The sequence below is a fragment of the Podarcis erhardii genome (assembly GCF_964252035.2).
Source record: "Podarcis erhardii genome assembly, chromosome: 2".
NCBI classification, from domain to species: domain Eukaryota; kingdom Metazoa; phylum Chordata; class Lepidosauria; order Squamata; family Lacertidae; genus Podarcis; species Podarcis erhardii.
In genome coordinates this window covers 35,016,642-35,038,174 of record NC_138498.1, presented here as the reverse complement: position 1 = coordinate 35,038,174, position 21,533 = coordinate 35,016,642, and the positions used below count along the sequence as shown (strand labels likewise).

The following is a 21,533-nucleotide window of genomic DNA, read 5'->3' as shown; positions in this document are numbered from 1 at the left end:
TGTTCCTTTTTTGTTTCGTCTTGGTTTTGTTGCGCTATGGCAAAAGAGTGCCCCTCCAGACGGCAATAGTGTAATAACATTGGGGGGAAATCACAGAACAACCAATAACGCTGAGAGATGTGTAGAAATCCACCGCTGAGGCACTATTCTTATGTTAATAATACGTTACAGAATACGCTTGTAAAAAAACACCAGTCTGGAGGAGCCCTCAATCCTAAAGACTGGAATATTTAAAGCATATTACAAGTAGGTTGGACAGTAATTTATAAGGTGCTGGTAATATAAACAGTATTAACAAGGAACTGAAAATGTGAAGTTAAGGCAGACAGTTCTGGAACTAACTCTCTCTCTCTCTCTCTCTCTCTCTCTCTCTCTCTCTCTCTCTCTCTCGTATTTCCCCCATCTCATCCTATCTGCTAGTCTTTGTAGTAACCTCCAGTTAAATACTTCTATAGTAAACTTAGGGCATGTAATTCTTGACTGCAACATAACAGTCCCAGGGTGGAGTCCTGGCCCCCAGTCGCCCGCCACATCTTCCCCCCTGTCAGCAGCACCCCTAACAGTCATGCATTGAGGCTGAAATCTGAAGAGAGGTTATTTTTGTGTTGAAAATACACTGCGCAAGAGGAATGGGTTAAGTTCCCTCCCTGCCAACCACAGCCTGACTGTCTCTCCCTCTCCCTCCTGCCATTTCCTTATGGATTAGCCCAAGGGCAACAGTTTTAACACTGCTACTCCCAAAAGAATTGAAAAGGGAGACGACAAGCTCAAGTCACCCATGAAGGTGGCTCAGTGCAGGGAGCAGCGCTTGTACTGTGCAGAATGACAGCTGAGATTCATTTGCGATATACTCCCTTTCTCTTCATCAACAAAAGCATAAGCAGGTCAGTGGTGGGTGGGTGGGAGAAGCACAGAGAGCAAGAGAATACAACGCATGCCGCCTCACAAATTAATGCCACAGAGCTACAGATCTGACCCAAACGGCTGGTATTAATTTTAGTGGATGGGATAAGTCACACAGAATCTTACATTCTCCACAGCTCTTAAAAGTATCTGAGCTTTTCAAGATCTGGAAGCAGCTGGCCAGGCAGAATTAAGTACGTTTACACCCCACTGACGATTTTAGCAGGAGAATTAAAATCCTCTTACCTCTGTCCAGCTGAAATCAATTGTGTTTACCTTTGTCTAAACCAAACTCATGTGAAGTATCAAAGTAGGCAAACACTCCAGGGATCAAAATTGACTGAAGACCACAAATGCCCCAGATAGTTGGGAGAGGGAAGACATCACCATTACTAGTGTGTTGCTATAGTTTTCCAGTGGGGGTTGTTTTGCTTTTATGGTATAATGCAGTGATTTTTAACCAGTGTGTCGTGGTGCCCTGGGGTGCCTTGAATGATGGTCAGGGGTGCCGCAGGGCAACACTGGCCTCTGTCCCTCTTTCCTTCCCTCCCTCCTCTGATGCCCCCTCGCACCTCTGCCTCCCAAAGGCTTGCACGGCTGTTTGTTGCAGCAGCCCTGGCTACAAGCTCCCTAGGTGAATGGTGTCTCTGGGAGGCACCTATCTTTGGGGTGGGGGCAGCTCAGAGACTAGCTGCCCGGAGGACTCCCAAGGAGAGGGGAGAAGAGGCTGAAGGAACACTCCACAAGGGAGGGTGTTTGAAAAGGGGTGAGGGGCTGCCAGCTCTGCAGGCAAAGTGTGACGTAACAGGGCTCCTGAGCCCCACAGGGTGCCACAGAAAGAACGTAGTTGGTTAAGGGAGCTGTGGACTCAAAAAGGTTGAAAATCTCTGATATAATGTATTTATTTTAATGTTTTCAAATGTGTTGCAAGTCACTTGGAGACATTTGGGTAACTAGTAACTAACAAGTTTAATTAACTATCATCATTGCTACCACCAATATAGCCATTTGTCTACTCTCTAGCATGAATTTTAAATTTTCTAACTTCATCTAACTATTTGTGGGTGTTTCCCAAAGCTTAAACCATCATTTCATCTGCAAACAACACTTATTTAGTATTCAGAAGGTTGGAGCTGCTAAAGCTTTTTTGGGAGGGAAGGGGAGAAATCAACATAAGCATTGCTTTAAATAAGTTACCAATGGAATAAATGATCCTTACTGTTCTTCTATAGAGATTTCAGGGATCCAGAATTTATCCGCTGGGAGAGTGAGATGGGTAATGCCACAGAAGTCAGAGGAATTCCATGACACAAAGTCATTTCTCCATTTCTACATTACAGAGTTGAGTGAGCAAAAAGATTAGTGTACAACATCTCAGTTTGCTTATTTAGGAGAACTGATAAAATCTCTGAGCAGTGGACATAAAGCAATGACTATTAATAACAGCCAGAGAAGATCAGCATTTAAAAACCCAACAATCAAGTAAAAGATATGTGCAAATACGCTTGTAGAAATAAAAATGTTTTAGTAGGCATCTAAATCAGTATAATAAAGGTGCTTGCTGTCACATTGAAATACTGACTTCTCACAAATTTGCAACAAACATGATATAGCATTTGTATCTGTGCAAGTTCTGCAGATCAAAGAGGTGAAATAGGCATGTAGGTGCTCTCTCAAGTAAACGGTTTCCAAATTCTTAATGGCTTTATATACTAATAGTAAAATATTGAATTTGGCCCACAGCAATCCTGCGGCTACTGCAGATCTTGAAGCATAATGTGGTCCAGGATTTCACTCCTGTTAGCAATCAGACCGACCATAAGGGGAGCCCCACAAAGAGTGCATTGCAGTCATTCAGTTGTGAAGTTATGGGTCTGCTATGGGTCAAGCTATCCTGGTCCAGGAATGGCCATGGCTGCTGTATCAGGTGAAGTTAGCAAAAGGTTATCCTAGACACAATATTCATCTGGGCCTTCAGCAACAAAATTGGATCCAGGAGCACCCTAAGATTGCTCCTCCAAAAGGAGTGTGACCCTTTCTGGGTCAGGCAACTGGCTCATTTCTTGGAAATGGGAAGCACTCATCCCCATTCCTTTTCCTTACCAAGCTGGACAAACCAAGGGCTAGTACAATATGATAAAAGGGGAGAGCCTTACCACAAACAGCCAGAAGTAAGTTGTAATCACTTGCAACTTCTCTACCTGTAAAGAAACAAAAACAGAAGGGGCACAACCCATCCACAGTGATGCACCTTCCGAAATTGACGGGCTTAAGTCTTTAACTTGAAATCAGTGGAACATAAAAATGCTTCACTTTGTCTGGATCACCCCCAAAATTATAAAATTCCCTCCTCCTCGCTTGTTTGAAGTGTGAAGCTTGCCAGAGATTTTGCCGTCTTACCACTGCCAGGATAGAGACGAGAGTAAAATCCAACTTGACAGTCACAGGTTTTCTCCAGTCCTTCTTGGGTCTGGTATACAGGAGGAGCTTGTTGTCGTTAGAAATATTCAGATATTCAACCACACTGTGATGTGAACAGTTCCATGTGAAGGCAATTCCTACTGCAAATGGAATGAAAAGTTTTCTTATTCCTAACCACCACTCAAGCCAGGAACAGCCTTTCTCACTAACTGCCTATTACGGATGGCAACATACGAGAGCAAAATCACTGTTCCTAATTCAGACACCAACCCATCCCTTAGACTGTCATCATAGGAAAGAGAGTCTTACCTGGGAACAGAGCAAAAAGGGAACAACAGACAAACGATTTCCACATTCTTCTTCTGCACCTGAGAGATGGCAACAGACTGCGGAGGCTGTGCAAGGAGCCGAATGAGGAGGCATCAATGAATTTTAAACCTTGCAGGGATGAAGTGCACACTATAAACTTTGGTCAAAGTCTTGCACGAAAGCCCTCTTGGGAGCGAGCTTCTTTGAAATTATTAATACTTTATTTCCTGTAAACAGGAAGAGCACTTTTCTCACACCAAGGTAGCCACTCTGGGCGGATCCCAACAGAATATTGAAAACACGCTGAAATATCAAACGTTAAAAACTTCCCTAAAGTTTTTATGAGGGCCATTGCTTAGGGAACCAGAAGTGTGCCACCCATGCCCGAGAGGAAGGCACCAGCCCAATCAGGACTGAGTGTGTTCATTGATCAGAGAACACTGGGTGTAATACAGTGGTACCTCGGGTTAAGAACTTAATTCGTTCTGGAGGTCTGTTCTTAACCTGAAACTGTTCTTAACCTGAGGTACCACTTTAGCTAGTGGGGCCTCCTGCTGCCACCGCATGATTTCTGTTGTCATCCTGAAACAAAGTTCTTAACCCGAGGTACTATTTCTGGGTTAGCCGAGTCTGTAACCTGAAGTGTCTGTAACCTGAAGCATCTGTAACCCGAGGTACCATTGTTCTAGAGGAACAGAGTATTTCCAGTTCTGAAGAGCAGCATTTCACAGGGCAATGTAGGCTGTTGGTCCCACTTGTTTTCCATTACTGAGGCGGTCCCCAACATCCTATTTTTTTAACATTCACCCTGATCTATTTTCTGGATGGTTAGACAATGCTGGCTGTTTAATGAGCGTTCATTCTGATCTGTTGGCATGGAGGTTAGATGCTGTTGCGTCAAAGCGAGCTCTATCCCATACTTTCCAGCACGTTCCCCTGTTCCCTATCCTTATTGCAAAAAGTCTGGCCTTTTGGAGAGGGGGGTCTGTTGTACAAGACCATCTAACCCAATCTAAAGCTCTGCCTCCATGGTTGGAGGCAGTTGTTGGACTCCATTGAGAGGTAATGGAGTGCACATTCGTGGGTGAAGTAAAACCACTTGAGAATCACAGTGCCTGCTGTGGCCGCAGAGAGCGGTAACTCATAACTGCTGCCTCCTGTGTTGTTTTTACTGCATTAGCAGCACCAAAGTGGCCTCCCTGGGCGCAAACCTGGGCAGTGTGTATGGGAGTCCTGGGCTGCCCAGATGACATGACCCCACTCTCAGCCTCACTGATGTGGTCCAAAGGAAAGCAGATCAATATGTTTGGCACCAGCTCGGCTGCAGGAGTTGCTGGAAGGAGGTTTACAATGCGCCATCCAACCGCCTTAGGGACTCCACTCCAGATTTGTGTAGGGTTTACTCTTTAGCCTTCTCTTCTCCCCAAGTCCCACAAAACAGTGGGTTCAGATTTTCCCTCAAGGTTTACTTTTGAAGCTTTTCTCTTGAATGAGCAAAACAGTGGAGGTTTGGGATCAGAGTTTTCCTACTCCTAGATGGGCTGCCTTCCCAGGTTGATGAGCCTCATCCGCCCCTCACTTCCCCCTACAGCACATGCAGAAACCGCCTTCTTGACCAATGGAACCACTCTTGGTCTTGTCTGTTCAACTCACCAGAGTATATCTTCACATGCAGGGGAAGTCCCTGACTCACCAATGGGTTTGAGACCCATTGGCTACCCTCACGTGGTTTAGCCAACCAGTTGAAGCCATTTCTGGGGTGTCACATGCTGACAGCTTCTAGGAGCCACAGGTGAGAGCTGAGTTCAGGGTGGTGATCAAAGGTGGCCAAACTACCCCAGAAGGCACACAACATGTCCCCCAGCAGAGGTATCACCCCTCCTCTAACACCATATACACCCCGGAGGCTGTAATGTTTCTGAATACCAGTTGTCTGAAACCACAGGAGGGGTGCTCAGATTGTAATAATAATAATAATAATAGTAATTATTATTATTATTATTATTATTATTATTATTATTATTATTATTATACTTGCAGTTTTTCTACAGGTGCCTGGCTGGCCCCTGTGAGAACAGAATGCTATCAGATGGGCAATTGGCCTGATCTTTCAGGATCTTATTGTGTTTTTAAGTGCACAACCTGAATTTTCCCATATGTGATTGACCCCCCCCCCACTGGAAAAAGAGCGACAGTCTGGAAGCACCCTAAGTCCTTTGACCTCAATTCTCTTTTTTTTAAAAATAATTTTTATTGGGTTTTTACATTTTATAACAACAGACACACACACAAAGACAAAGACAAACAAACACACAAATACAATTACATACCCTAAGTTTCTTTACCCACTTTCATTGACTTCCCCCCACCCCCTCCTCTTACATCCCAATTCCAAAGTTAATTCAGCAAGTTCTTACCTAACCTCTTAAAGATATTCACATTGCTTTTGAAAATTAAAATCTTTTGTTTATCTGTATTCAACTATCCAATTCTCTTATAATCATTAATTTCTTTTTTTTTTTTTAAGGTCGATCTAACTTCCCCTTCACAAATTTTCCCTTTATTATATTAATTATAGGTCACATTGTCCAAGTAAAACAAAACATAACATTTTATAATTCTATTCTCTCCCCCCCCTGCCCCGGTTTCTGTCCCTTCCTAGACAAATGTCCAGAAAACAAACAAAAAATATTTCTAGCCCGGATTCCTCACGTCCGAGGCGTCTGATTCTCTGTCAGTCCCTCTCTGCCAGCTATATTGGTAGTCCTCTTTGATGGTCCTAAGACCCCGAAGGAGTTCAGTCAGAGTCAGATCATATTTTCTTTCATTCAGAATGTTGAAGAGTGTTTGCTGCGAAAGACCATCTAGTTTTCCATACTCAAGAGAAAAGTCCCAATCATATTGCTTTGTTCTTTCTAGTTTTAATATTCCAAGTACTCCAGGGGCTTCTCTCTTCTTCTTTCTCATCTTTCGCAGGTCTGTAATCCAGAGGTCTTCTTGCTCATACTCTGACGCTGCAGATTTCTGGTTGATATTTTCCACTTGTAGTGTCTGAACTCCTTCTTTTTTCTCTGTCAATTCCAAAGGCATCTCTTCCTGCTCAGCTGCAGAATTTTTATCGTACATCTCCTTTGTGCATTCAGCAGAGTTGTTTGTTTCAGGATTCAAGGTCATAAAAACTTTACTCAGAGCCATACTCTGCTCCTGCAGGATTCCCACGAGAAAAAACATTTTTTCTATCTCCGCCAGTAATTTTCCCTCTGCAGCCATTGTAATGTCACTAATTCCCCCTAGGGGGCTTTCAGTTATTTAGTAGTCCTTTTCCAATAATCTGTTACTTTGTTATTATCAATACTTTGTTTCCAATCGCCTCAGTCCAAATGTATCAACTTTAATTCCAAGAGTTATTAAATAGCAAAATTCTTTACTTTGTCCGCCCGTTTGACAGCTTCTTTGACAGCTGTCAAACTCCTTTCACTTCTTCCTCCGGGACCCAAATAGGACACTCCCGGGTTTTTTGGGGGGGATACACACAAAGTTCCAAATTCCCTTTCTCTCCAGCACAAAAATCTTGTTCTATCAAATTTGTGAGAAACTTTTAAATCCTCAAAACAGTATTCATTCCGCCTTAATTCTCCGTTCCTTGCTTTGAAACGTCTATAAGTAGAGGGGGTGCGGACTTCCCTTTAACACATCCCCCGATCGTGCCGAATTCACAGGATAAAATTTTTAAAGTCCAAATTCCACTACTCACGGGTCCTTTGTTATCCAGTCCAAATTTGGGAAGAAAGTCAGCGCTCTCCGGCCATGGCTTGCGGCTTCACTCTACTGAGGTAGCGGTCTACTCTCAGCACCACGCCACTCTCCGTACCCTCTCCGCAGCCTTTAAAAAGGCTCTTCGTGGGTCGGGGAGGGCGCTTAAGGTGCCCACCGAGTCACCAAGTCCGCAGGCTTCCGCGCCTGCGGTTTCTAAGGGTCCCCGTGTCGCCGGCACGGCAAGACCCGTCCTCAGCAGAGCCGATTCCCTCCGGAGCTCGGAGGGAATCCGCCATTGGCCGTTCGCGCTAACCCGGAAGTCCCCTTTGACCTCAATTCTCAACCAACAGTTTCATTTCAGGGAAAGAAGAGTGATCTGTAAGGCGAGCAGCTTCTGCCCTTTCTGCTCCACCTATTTTTATTGGTTCACTTTCCAATAAAACTAAACTTGGGGTGGGAGTGGGTGGGGGGTGATTAGGAAAAAGCCAACAACTGAAGGCAGTGGCAAGGACCCATCTCCTTAATGGAAAGTTGAAGCTCTCTTCTGACGCTGTGGTTATTGAAACACAACTGCACATTTCATATGCATATTGAAAATGGATCCCTGGGGCTTTCTGGGTGGCAGATAATGGAGAAGAAGGAACATAGCCAAAATGCTGTACTGGACAGATGTCTGTGATGGGTTACTTAATGTTAATTGCTTCAAAGCAGTGGCCTCAATTTGAAGGAATCAGAGAAGTTCCTTTGTATGGTTACATCCTGTTCAATTACATGGAATTTGCAAGCTGCTTCTTTGCCTTTTCCAGTGGTATTCTCATACCGTACTCACCAGATGCAGCAACCGCAGGGGGCTGAGGGGTCTTTGGCCCCTCAGTATCTGGGGCAAGGGGCCAGGCTCCTGAATGTTGAGTGGGTGGAAGCAGTGGCGGAGCTTCATGCTCCAGCACCGGGGGGGGGGGCAGAGAGCAGGCAGGGGCGTGGCTGGTGCGCATCCCGGGGGCGTGGCACATCGCCCACAGGGGCGTGGCACTCGGCATGGGTGTGTGTGCTCGCCATCCCCTCTCCCCTCTCTTCCTCCGACAGTGGGTGGAAGAGGGCAAGTGTGGAGTCGGGCTCCTCACTCGGCTTCCTGTCAATGGTTGGCCTTCTCAACCATTGGCCTCCTCCAGTTGCATGTACAATGGTACCTCGGGTTACAGACGTTTCAGGTTACAGACGCTTCAGGTTACAGACTCTGCTAACCCAGAAATAGTACCTCAGGTTAAGAACTTTGCTTCAGGATGAGAACAGAAATCACGCGGCGGCAGTGGGAGACCCCATTAGCTAAAGTGGTGCTTCCGGTTAAGAACAGTTTCAGGTTAAGAACAGACCTCCAGAACGAATTAAGTTCTTAACCTGAGGTACCACTGCATCATAAAGATCCAAGGGGTGCTGAGTTTGTCAGCAGGGTTGCGCTGAAGGACTGAAACTTCTGCACTCTGGCATGACCCTCTGAGGTGCCCGGTGCGCTGGTGCTGCGGTATGGTGTCACATGTATGTGATATCATATGCATATGATGTCATGTTATGTGTGGCGGGCCTGGTGCTCTGGTGTTTACTGGGTTTCCAGTGCTGTGTTTTTGATCTGTGTTCTCATGACGTTATAACAGTTCATGATGTTATAGGTTGTTTTCTGTGGGGAGAGGAACCTCCAAAAAATTAACGAATGTCAGAATCTAGCTGATGTTTGGGACAGGGAGGGAAAGTGCTAGCTGCGGACTGTGTCAGGCTAGTTAAGTGCAGAGCCCTTGGGAAACAATACCAGGCCATTGGCAATGCCAGCTCTGAGGAGTGGACAGAGACAGGAGAATGGGCAGGCTGGCAAGGTGATGGGATGTGTGTGAGGTGACAGGGAAAAAGTGTTGTTTCGCAAGGAGCAGAGGGGAACAAAGGCAGATCCATCTTGGCTGCTGACTGGAGAGGCTGGGGAATATATGCCCGCCTGTTCTGAACTCAGGCCGGTGGAAGCTATGAGAGAAGCGAGGACAAGACACTCTGGAGATACAATGCTGTGAAGGCTCATCCCCTCCGTGTGTCTTGTACATTTTTGCAATGTACAGTGGTACCTCGGGGTACAGACACTTCAGGTTACAGACACTTCAGGTTACAGACTCAGCTAACCCAGAAATAGTACCTTGGGTTAAGAACTTTGCTTCGGGATGAGAACAGAAATCGTGCGGTGGCAGTGGGAGGCCCCATTAGCTAAAGTGGTGCTTCCGGTTAAGAACAGTTTCAGGTTAAGAACAGACCTCCAGAATGAATTAAGTTCTTAACCCGAGGTACCACTGTACAGCAGGTAAAGGAAGAGAATAAATTCAGGAGGGGGGGCATTCTGGTGGACTGAGTTTCAGAAAGCCTTTCAGCTGTTAAAGTGGCTTAAAACACACTCCATTGCCCGAGGACAACAAATCCACTTAAAAAAACAACAACAAATACTTCCTGTGCTTAGGAAAGTTACAGGGAAATATGCTAAAAAGTGTTGATGAACAAATGGCTATGAGGAATACATACAACAAGCAAGCAAGAAAGCATGAATGCCATATCACCTCCATGCAAATCAGTCAGAATAAATGCTCAGTAAAGACTGGGCACAGTCTAATCTCTCCTTAAGGTTTGTGCAAGCAACTCAGGATAAATGACCATTTATTAAACAGGCCATCTGGAGGGGTCCTCAGTCTTACCAGAACACACTCTTTGTTGTTTTTGCTGCAGCAGTCTAACGCAGCAAACAAACAAGAAATATGAGCCACAGCAGCTGCACCAAAACTGCCTGAAGTACAGTTAGCCTGCAATTTACGGACATTTTACTTGTGTGCATTCAGATTGATGTATGCTGCAAAATACGTAAATTAATTTAAAAGAGGCGGAAGGTGGGTGGGCATCTTGGGAAAAAAAAGACTTTGGCAATCTCACCCACGATTTGGGCTTTAGACGCAATCCCCGGAACGTAACTCCCATTTCTGTTACTCACACTCGGCCCAAGTATCCTTTGGTTTAGCTAGCAAACTCGATGCTGATTACTGCATTCCGTTACAAGCAACAGATAATGTGTGAGAGATTCAGTGCTTTATAGCTTGTGGTGAATAGAAGTGAGTTCTGGGTAAATATAACTATACTGAGTACAGTTGTACCTCGGGTTACAGATGCTTCAGGTTACAGACTCCGCTAACCCAGAAATAGTACCTCGGGTTAAGAACTTTGCTTCAGGATGAGAACACAAATCATGCTCCGGCGGCACAGCAGCAGCAGGAGGCCCCATTTGCTAAAGTGGTACCTCAGGTTAAGAACAGTTTCAGGTTAAGAACGGACCTCCAGAACGAATTAAGTACTTAACGCGAGGTACCACTGTAATTTTTAAAATGTAGAGATCTTGTTAAAAGGAGATGTAGATGATGCTCTGGGTATATGGGGTGCTAGGGGAGGGGCAGTACCTCTGGTGTGGGGACACATTGTGCTCGTTCTGGGGTAGTTTGTCCACTTTTGGTCTCCACCCTGCACTCAGCTCTCACTTGTGGCTCCTAGAAGCTGTCAGCATGTAACAGCAGGCACGTCCTGGGAATGGCTTTGACTGGCTGGCTAAACCAGGTGAGGGTAACCACAGAGGCAGAGTGGGGGGTGAAGGGGCAGTGGGGTGGGGGGCAGTGGAGGACATTGCCTTGGGAGGTGCCACCCCCCGCAGCTCCCCGCCTCTGGCGCATGCCTCTGGGACGCATGCCGCCACCACTAACTCCGCTGCTGCCCATCCCTATGGGTGCCCTATGGGTGCTCTGCCCATCCCTATGGGTGCCACACCATGCCGTGCCGTGTGCCCCACCCTTATGGGCAGTTCATCCCACCCCTGGGCGCACTGCTCCAGGTGCCCAAGAGGTTTCCTCCCTCACTGGGTAGCCGATGGGTCTCAAACCCTTGTTGAGTTAGGGACTTCCCCTGCATGTAAAAGGCTCTGGCTGATTGAGCAGGCAAGACCACTAGTGGTTCCTATGGTCAAGAAGGTGATTTCTGCATGTGCTGCAGAGGGAACTGAGGGGCAGGTGGGGCTCATCAACCTGGGAAAGGGGCCCATCTGGGTGACGGAAGACTCTGATCCTAAACCTCTGCTGCCTTGTGGGATATATTTGGGAGAAGAAAAGGCTAAGGGATAAACCCTACACAAATCGGGAGTGGATGGAGGCTTGTACGCTTCCTTCAGACAACTAACTCCTGCTGCCAAGCTGGTGCCAAAATAATAATAATAATAATAATAATAATAATAATAATAATAATAATATATTTGTACCCTGCCCATCCGGCTGAGTTTCCCCAGCCACTCTGGGCGGCTTCCAACAAAGATTAAAAATACATTAAAATGTCACACATTAAAAACTTCCCTGAACAGGGCTGCCTTCAGATGTCTTCTAAATGTCAGGTAGTTGTTTATCTCTTTGACATCTGATGGGAGGGCGTTCCACAGGGCGAGCGCCACTACCGAGAACGCCCTCTGCCTGGTTCTCTATAGCTTTGCTTCTTGCAGTGAGGGAACCACCAGAAGACCCTTGACGTTGGACCTCAGCATCCAGGCAGAACAATGGGGGTGGAGATGCTCCTTCAGGTATACTGGGCCAAGGCCATTTAAGGCTTTAAAGGTCAACACCAACACTTTGAATTGTGCTCGGAAATATACTGGGAGCCAATGTAGGTCTTTCAAGACCGATGTTATGTGGTCTTGGCGGCTGCCCCCAGTCACCAGTCTAGCTGCCACATTCTGGATTAGTTGTAGTTTCCGGGTCACCTTCAAAGGTAGTCCCACGTAGAGCGCATTGCAGTAGTCTAAGTGGGAGATAACTAGAACATGCACCACTCTGGCAAGACATTTTGCGGGCAGGTAGGTACTGCTCTGCTTTCCTTTGGACCACATCAGCAAGACTGGGCAGCCCAGTACCCCCATACATACTGCGCAGGCTTGTGCACCAGGGAGGTCGCTTTGGTGCTCCTAACACAGCGATTTGACCACCCCCGAGGGAAACTCCATTGTCTCTCTCTCTCTCTTGAGAGAGAGATGAATACCAACAGCAACAAGATGATGCTCCTGAGACTTCAGGCTGCTATATGCACCTCCCAGCTACATATCAACAAAAATGTCCTCCTCAGGGACAACCATAAACACAAGGCATGCTGCATCTCACTGCGAGAACAGGATGCTGGACTAGATGGGCCTTTGGCCTGATTCACCAGGGATCTTCTTACTGGCAAGATGAAGCAACAATATTGTCAATTCACTTCTTTATTATGCATCACTCATTTCATGCAGTTATAAGATTTTTGGCAGCAGTGCACAGAAAGTGAAGCGAACAACGCTCCCGGTTTCCTTTTTGGCCAAGTTAAATTGCTCATGCCCAAACTGATATTGCTCTTTAAACTCATATTGCTGATCATAACTAGATGTATAAATTAGACTATTTTCACACATGCTTACTTTGTTTTCCTGGAGTTGTCAAATACAATAGAGCTCAGGGAGCTTCTGAGCCTTTACTGGTTGCACAGAAGGAAGGATTTTGCCTGTTGCTGCTTCTCCCAACATAGGCCTGGAGATGATATCCCTGCCAAAATTTAGCCCTTCTCGTTCTTTTCCTGGAGTACCTGATGGCAGCACTAGGCAACTGGCTCCAGCTGTTGCCATTTCAAGTTCCCACAATGCCTCTGTTGCTCTGGAGCATTGTAGGTAATTTATTCCTGGACAAAGGCACCCTTTTCAAGTTGATGAACCCCCTTGAAACCCTGGCAACTGCCCAAGGATGGCATGCATTGATGCCAGGTCAGAAAACATGCCACCCAGTGAAGACTTGGCAAACCAGTACTTCAGAATAATTGGTTTTGCAAGGCTCAGTTAAGTGGCAAATTTTGTCCTGTTTTCACATACTTTCAAGAATAATTTGCTTTGAAATTAGTAATTTAATCTCCCACAGCATTAGACATTTAGTCCCATGGCATTTCCTGACCTTATACAACTTAACTAGTGGTAATGTAGTGCAATTGTATCACATGCATCGATTATGTGATCTAGTCTACAAAAATGCCATGCTCCTTGTTCCACCACAAACGCCAATAATCTATAATTCAGCGTGTCCACTGTATGATAATAACAGCTAAAAAGATGACAGATAAAATCAGGCGGGTGTAATAAAGCCCTCTCTCCACAAGGGCCATTGTTTTATCCCACACGACTGATTCAGGGTCATCCTTGCGTTCTTCTAGAGAGAGATGTTTCTTGATCTGTTGCAGTTCCATATTCAGATGTTTCAGAAACACCAAGCTGTCATCTTCACTGTCTTTTGCTGGCAAGGGAAATCCATCTGCCGGCTGGTTCTCTTTGGGGCACCTGTCTCCTGTACAGATGAAAATGAGGAGGATATATGTTAATCTGTTAATCTGTTATGTTTGGGAACAGACATTGTTTAAGAATAAAGGAATGGAGAGTTAAAGAACTGCTTCTTTGATTCCAAATTCTGGCGTATGGTTGACTGGAAGCCGTGTTGGACATTTTGCATCTGTTATAATGCAATGTGAAGCAACATAACTCCACCTTCATTAAAACAAATGCCAGTTATTTGATTCCAGACAGAGCCTGGGTTTTCCTTGCAAGACTCAAAGTGCTGGAGAAGACCATGCAAATCAAGAAGGCTCTTGCAGTGCAATTCTATGCATGCCTACTGAGAGCTAAGTTCCACCATCAAGTTTAGTTGAATGTACTCCCAGAAAAGTGTTTCAGCCTTAAGATATGCAAGTTAAATGGCTCTAAGAGCAATATTAATATTTTCTAGTACGTAATGAATGAAGAAGAGCTTGCATCTGATTTAAGCTTATTTCCACTTTCTATATTGCATGAAAGGGATCAGATGTGACACATCTGAGGCTTAACAGAATGAATGAAACATGTGAAATTGCCCACACCTTAGATTAATATGGATTGCTTCCTTCCACACTTACTTATTTGAGCTATGCTGACAGCCTGACGCCTCAGGTCCATTTCACACATTACTCAGAAAAGAATACAAGCTTGTTCCAACTGCACATTCTGGTGGGAGATGTACACTACTTGATGAATTTATTCTAAATCTGTTTATTCTAAATCTGTTTAATAAATCAATCAGTAAACAAATTCCAGCTCTCCAGTGGGTGCATCTCAATTATTTGTTTTTCTTTTAAAGAGTTTATACAGTGGTACCCCTGGTTAAGAACTTAATTCGTTCTGGAGGTCCGTCCTTAACCTGAAACTGTTCTTAACCTGAGGTACCACTTTAGCTAATGGGGCCTCCTGCTGCCACCGCACAATTTCTGTTCTCATCCTGAAGCAAAGTTCTTAACCCAAGGTACTATTTCTGGGTTAACGAAGTCTGTAACCTGAAGCGTCTGTAACCTGAAGCATCTGTAACCCGAGGTACCACTGTACTCAAATCCTGCACATACCCTTGTGCGAAAAGATTTCTTATAGTAATGGATGATGGTGCTTGATATCTGCCCCCTTCTTCTGCTTTATAGGTGCCCCACCTCCTTACGGTAAATTGTTGACAATTTGGAAAACGCTTACCTAAATGGGTCGCTGGGCTCTCGCATTCCTCTTTCTTCTTGCTCAGGATTCTATTCATGAGTTTATTCCCCTTGAAGGATGGCAACTTTGGTCTCTTCTCTCTGAGATAGAGTACGAAAGCGTTCTCCAAGATACCAAGGACCAGAAATACAAACATCCCAGTGAAAAACGCGGCTGCATTGAAGAAGAAGAAGATACAGGGGTGGTGAAAAGCTAGCATCCCTCAGAGGTCTTTTCTTTAATGTGGGAATGGGGAACCCAAGGACTCTTCCAGTGCTTGAAACTCTCAGTGGGCCAAGTCCTTATCAATAGGCTTGCCCTTTGCTCTCCTTGAGTGTCTGCTTGGCTAGAATGTGTCCTTGAATTCAGAAGTGGCCTAGTGTGGTGGAGCTGCCTCTTTCGTGTTCCAACAGTGACATCACTTACCACTTACTGTCAGGGAGAGAGAGGAGGCAACTGAGAGGGGCAGTCTGGGGTGAGTGCATCAGCGGAGCCTGTCTGGCACTCCTGCTAGTGTACTTGCACTGCGTCAAGCTCCTTCCCTTCCCAACCCCTTCTCTCTCTCCTAGTAAGAGGAAGGTCTGGAGGGCAGCAACATGAGAAAACAGGCCTTTCCTGCAGTCGCTCCCTGTTTGTGGAATGCTCTCCCCAGGGAGGTTCACCTCGCACCTTCATTATACACCTTTAAGCACCAGGTAGACCATTCCTCTTCAACCAGGCCTTTGGCTGATTGATGTCTAATGCCCTTTTAAAATTCAGGTAGGTAGCCATGTTGGTCTAAAGTGAAAACTATGGAGAGAACTAGTCTGAATAGAGATAGTGGATTCTTGTCTCATTACATATGCTATAGCTATTTTGGGTCATCTGTATACTATCCCTTGCTTTTTCTTGTAGGACTAATTGCAGTCATTAAAAGTCATCAACAGTTTTACCATACCCATTGAGTCAATCACCCATCTCCTACTACCCTTCTGAGAGGAATCACACCCCACCCTCCCACTATATATAAAGGTCTGGTGACTTCTGTTTCCGTGTATCTGAAGAAGTGTGCATGCACACAAAAGCTTATACCCGGAACAAACTTAGTTGGTCTCTAAGGTGCTACTGGACAATATTTTTATTTCTTCCGCCCTTTTAAAATGTGTTGTGGGATGGGATACTATTGGGTTGTTTTTGTTTTTATTATGTATTTTCTTGTTTAAAAAAATATATACCGTATATTGTGATTTATTTTGTGAACTGCCTTGGGATCTACAGGTAAAGGGAGGCATACAAATGTAATACATAATAAAATAATAATAATAATTCACCTTCAAGCTGGAAGATAGGGATAATAATACTGACCGACCTTACAGGGTTGCTATACGATTTGAAAGATAATATATTTGAAGTGCTTTGACTATATTAAAGTGCTAAACAAATTGCTAAGGTGGTATTGTTATTCTATTTTTGTACCGTGCAAGATAATGATGATTCACAAAATGTACCTCCAACTAAAAGTTAGTTACTGACCCAGGGACCTGCTCACTAACTAAACCACAATGTGAATTAGTCCAATGAAAGCAATCAAAACTATTTGACAGACCCTAAGTGTTCAAAGGCTGCCGGCGCTGAAATAAGACATGCATAAAAGGTGGTTTACCTATGACTGGTGGATTATCCGATGTTGCGGGTAGCATATCATTAAGAATCATTGACAAAAATGAGATTTGAAGGATCAGTGTCATTTTGAAGGCAATCTTTTCTCCAGGAGAGGCAGATGCAAAAGAAATAGCCATATCCAGCAAGAAAAGAGTTAAAGTTGGAAGGATCAGAACTAACACATACAAAATGGAGCGCCTCTTCATAGAAATCTGTCCAAAAAGGGGGGGGGGAAATGAATAAATAAAAATGAAGATTACAGCAAAGAATGGAACTCTGTTTTCAGTCTCATGAGTAGCATACATTCATTCATAGTCCTTATTCTTAGCAACCCATTGGTGGTTAGGACCACCATCTTCCCTCTTCCAAAAATGTTTCAGAAGGAAAAGTGGGATATAAATGTAATATTAATAACAATAACAATTGTAGGAAAGAATGGAGCCCCTGGGAGGACCTGGAGTGGGATCAAAAGAGCTCCTGCAGAAACCCTGAAATGGGTCCCCGTACCACTGAAGGATTTACCATTGAAGGAAAACAAAGGTTTCTCTGTCTGTAATGGCCTGGCAGGCAAAATTTCAATACAGTGGTACCTCGGGATGTGAACAGGATCCGTTCCGGAGCCCCGTACGCATCCAGAAGCAAACGTAACTAGCAACGGCATGCTTTTCGCTGCTTCTGCGCATGCGTGTGATGTCATTTTGAGTGTGCGCGCATGCGCGAGCAGCGAAACCCGGAAGCAATGTGCTCCATTACTTCCGGGTTGCCGCGGAGCACAACTCGAACACGCTCAACATGAAGCATATTCAACCCAAGGTATGACTGTAATCACAACTTGATGGCACCAGGGCTGTGGAATGCCTCCCTCCTTGCTGAAATACAAAAGGCCTCCATCACAGTTGGCATTCCACTGGCTCCTGTAGACATACCTATTTAGGCAAGCATTCCTCCCAAATGAACTTCTGATTTATTGTTTTCCCTGTTGGTTTAGCCGTGTTTTGTTTTTAATCAAAGTGTCCATCATCAACATATTTCAAAGAACACTTGCATTCTTTTTTAAGAAATGAAAATGAGCCAATAACATACTACCCTTTTAAAATTTACCTAAAATCTAAGCAGCAGTTCTGAAAATAAGTGTGGATTAAAACTCGTAAGCATGAAAAACAAACACTAGCTACATAGGGGGAGATCTTTTTCTGTTTCCATGTTTTTTTTAATGTATTAGAAGCCAAATACCTCATAAGTGACAGCACTGAAGTTAATTAAATCATATTCCATGATGTGCTCAATGATCCTCAGCTCCTCAAACTTCCATTCCCCACTGGTCAAGTAATTTTTGCGACTATCTTGGTTCGCCTTCTTGGAAGATTTGTTGCTCATGATTATCATTTCCTTATCTAGAGGCAGTAGAAGAGAAATGATACGGAAGGTTGTTACTTCAGGGCAGTATAGAAAATCACAGTCACATCCATATTAGGTCTTCGTTTTGAGGTTGTGCCATAACTGTTCCATCTTGTCCCACAGTTTGCTCAAAAAAAAAAAAAAAAAAAAGGTAGTGATGTATCAGTAGCACACACATGGTCAGCCTCCAATGGGAGCAACTCTGAATTAATTTTGAGAGGCGAGTTTGACCATTGGCAAGGGGAGCAAACATGCAGGGAAGAGTGATTATGGGGAGAGAGTGAAGAAAGATGCAGAAAACAGGGGACGTAGGGCACATTCAGAAAAACACAAGCGGAGTGTATAGTGGGGACCTCCTGATGAAGGGTGGATAAGAAATACAGCGAACAAATAATAATGGCTTGTTCCCAGTGCTAGTCCTACTTTACATTGACCCATTGAAAGTACAGTGGTACCTCGGGTTACAGACGCTTCAGGTTACAGACTCCGCTAACCCAGAAATAGTACCTCAGGTTAAGAACTTTGGTTCAGGATGAGAACAGAAATTGTGCAGTGTGGCAGCGCGGCGGAAGCAGCGAGAGGCCCCATTAGCTAAAGTGGTACCTCAGGTTAAGAACAGTTTCAGGTTAAGAACGGACCTCCGGAATGAATTAGGTTCTTAACCTGAGGTACCACTGTAATGGACTTGACTGCATCTGCGGACGGCGCCGGCTCCCGGCCTCTAGAGTGAGATGAGCGCACAACCCTAGAGTCTGACAAGACTGGCCCGTACGGGCAGGGGTACCTTTACCTTTACCTTTAACCCAATCTTATCTTATCTTACAATATAATAAAGTTGTAAGGCTGTCATCATGCTGCAATTGGAAATGTAGGCATTTTTTGCTTCTTACCACATCTGCAGCCTTGCCATAAATGTTGGGGAGGGGTGGAACAAACAGGAGAAAATCTCCTCTTCATCCATTCCTGCCACCCCCACCCCCATGCTGCTGCTCTGAGGTGCAAAAAACACCTGCATTTAAAAATGCAGCCATTCTTGTTTCTTTCCACAGCAGAAACCATGCTCCCTTTTTTGGCAACCCCATTGGAGGTAGGGGTTGGTGATGTGCAAGGGATGGGGGTTGGGCAAGCTGTTAGGGCTTTGGGGCCATTGGGAGAGCTGTGGTGGGATTGGGGGTTGGATGAGGTGTAAATGGAGGGGAGTTGGCAAGCTGCGTAGGATTTAGTGGGGTTGGTGAGCCACACAAGCTGGGCTGCAGCCCCTGGTTACAATAATTGCCAAGATAGGTGGAAAAGGGGGTGAAGTGTGGTGGTTTGGAGTTCAACATAAGAGTGAGTTCATGGGGTGCAAATTGGGGGTGTGCATTCCAAGAGGGTACAAATGAAGAAAGAGAAGCCAACTATCATGCCAGTTCAACAAAATACATGGTTTTACCTGAATGTATCGATGACATTATGCTTATGTTGCATTTTTGCTGATCGAAAGGAAACGCATGGACATCCAGACTGCAAGATGAAGTCAGTCGGTAGGCTTGAAACATTTGAATGGAACCGTCGGCCGATACATAAGCAAAAGGGCTCTGTGTGAACTTGTCTTCATCTGCCCTAAAGACAGCGTATTGTAATTAGGAAAGCTTTGCATTTTGCACAGATTAGATAACCTGTAAGTCTGGCCCCTACATGGGAAGCCTCATTGTTATTTATAGAACTGTAAAGTTGGAAGAGACCCCAAGGATCATCTAGTCCAGCGGTTTTCAACCTGTGGGTCCCCAGATGTTGTTGGACTACAACTCTCATCATCCCTAAGCTCTGGCCTTGCTAGCTAGGGGTGATGGGAGTTGTAGTTCAACAACATCTGGGGACCCACAGCTGAGAAAGGCTGATCTAGTCCAACCCCCTGCAATGCAGGAATCTGTTTGCTCAATGTGGGGCTCAAACCCACAACCCTGAGATTAAGAGTCTCATGGTCTACCAACTATTTGTTGGAACAACCAGCTAAAGCAGGGATTGTCAGCCTAGTCCCTACCGCCCACTAGTTTCAGGATTCTAGATGGGCGGTCGGGGGTTCTACGGCAAAAGTTGAATCCTCCTTCCATCGAGCACTGGTGGGCAGTAAGGAAATTTTACCATCAAGAAAGATGCATTAGTGGGCAGTAGGTACAAAAAGGTTGACTACCCCTGATCTAAAGGGTCAACATGTAGACAGTGACTTCATGACAATGATAAAACATAAAATATAACTGATGATATAAAATACTTATAACAAACAAATAATGAATCAAAACTTGCACAATTTTCTAATTTATTCCCATGACATCAGCGGGAAACTGGGGGTGAAGAACAAGCAGAATGTGGACGAGCCCTTAGAGCAAACTCTGTGCCAAGAATACGTGAGGCAACCTGAACTCAGTCAAACAACGCAAAATTCACAGGTTCTTGCCTTAGCCCTGGCAATGGTGTCTGCATTTGTGCTCAGCCCCCAGCCCAGTGCTGTTAAACCTCTGGCTATCATGGCAGGTGGCCTTCTCAATGCCTGGGAATGGATATGGTAAAGTGGTTTCAATACATGGCTGCACCAAAAGCAACCCTGTGAATTTGCCCTCAAAATGCAGTTTGGAAACACATTCACCATGGGATAAAAGCAGCATTACCGTTCATCTATGTAGAGGTCTGGGGTCCAAAAAAGGTTCACAGGCAAAGTGATATTTGTAATGTTACAGAAATCCAAGGGATTCCATGAGACAAATTCATTGTCCCAGAACTAGAGGAAAGAAAAAATATATTACTTACAATAAAATAAAATAAAATCATGGGAGGATAGATCTGTTTGCTATTTACAGAGAAGAAAAAGGGACTCACCACATACATCCAGAAATAGAATGTGACCACCTGCAATTTTTCTTGCTGCAAGGAACAAAAAGGGAAAAGATTAACACATTATTTTCCTCCTGTCCTAGAGAATTAACACAGAGACAGATATATTGGTGGTACAACTGGAAGGTGGGTGGGTGGGAGGTGGCTGTCCCTCTTTAAAAATCCACCCGTCCCACACTGGCTGGTGGCCCTGCCTGTCACACACAGCTAGAATTGAAGCTATGAATCCAGTAAGTGAGTGTTCTGCAATTTCTCCCCAACAGTTTGCAATTGTAAGGCAGCACCCCACATCCAACATCCCTTCCCTTTCTTTGCCCCCTCCCCAGTATTCGTGCTTAGCCCCGTCCCTGGAGACCAACCATGCAATGATTATTCTCTCTTACCACTGAAAGGATGGACACCAGGGTGAAGTCTAGTTGAACTTCTATAGGCTTTTCCCAATCATTCAGAGGTATGGTGTATAAGAAGAGATCCTTATTAGAAGAGATGTTCAGGTACTCAGCCACATCATGGTACCTACAATTCTGTTTCTGGGTGGCTTCTGGAGTAGGGACAAAATGAGAAGATGAATGTGTCAGTAAGCTAAGATTCAAAAGTCCTTGTTCTTGTTCTTGTTCTTGTTCTTGTTCTT

At 44.8% G+C, this 21,533-nt stretch overlaps 1 protein-coding gene across 1 annotated transcript in view; it reads right to left on the bottom strand.

The window, feature by feature from the left end:
* Positions 1-21,533, bottom strand: part of LOC309336379 (uncharacterized protein) — a 30,953-nt gene that overhangs the window by 7,666 nt on the left and 1,754 nt on the right. Inside the window, exons 2-13 of the mRNA XM_081851996.1 lie at positions 21,286-21,443; positions 20,888-20,932; positions 20,680-20,789; positions 19,464-19,633; positions 17,867-18,027; positions 16,635-16,845; positions 14,993-15,166; positions 13,535-13,790; positions 3,634-3,719; positions 3,304-3,464; positions 3,060-3,104; positions 2,123-2,232 (exon numbers count right to left, since the gene is read on the bottom strand). Coding sequence (XP_081708122.1) covers positions 2,123-2,232; positions 3,060-3,104; positions 3,304-3,464; positions 3,634-3,719; positions 13,535-13,790; positions 14,993-15,166; positions 16,635-16,845; positions 17,867-18,027; positions 19,464-19,633; positions 20,680-20,789; positions 20,888-20,932; positions 21,286-21,443 — 1,687 coding nt within the window. The remainder of the gene's footprint in view (positions 1-2,122; positions 2,233-3,059; positions 3,105-3,303; positions 3,465-3,633; positions 3,720-13,534; positions 13,791-14,992; positions 15,167-16,634; positions 16,846-17,866; positions 18,028-19,463; positions 19,634-20,679; positions 20,790-20,887; positions 20,933-21,285; positions 21,444-21,533) is intronic.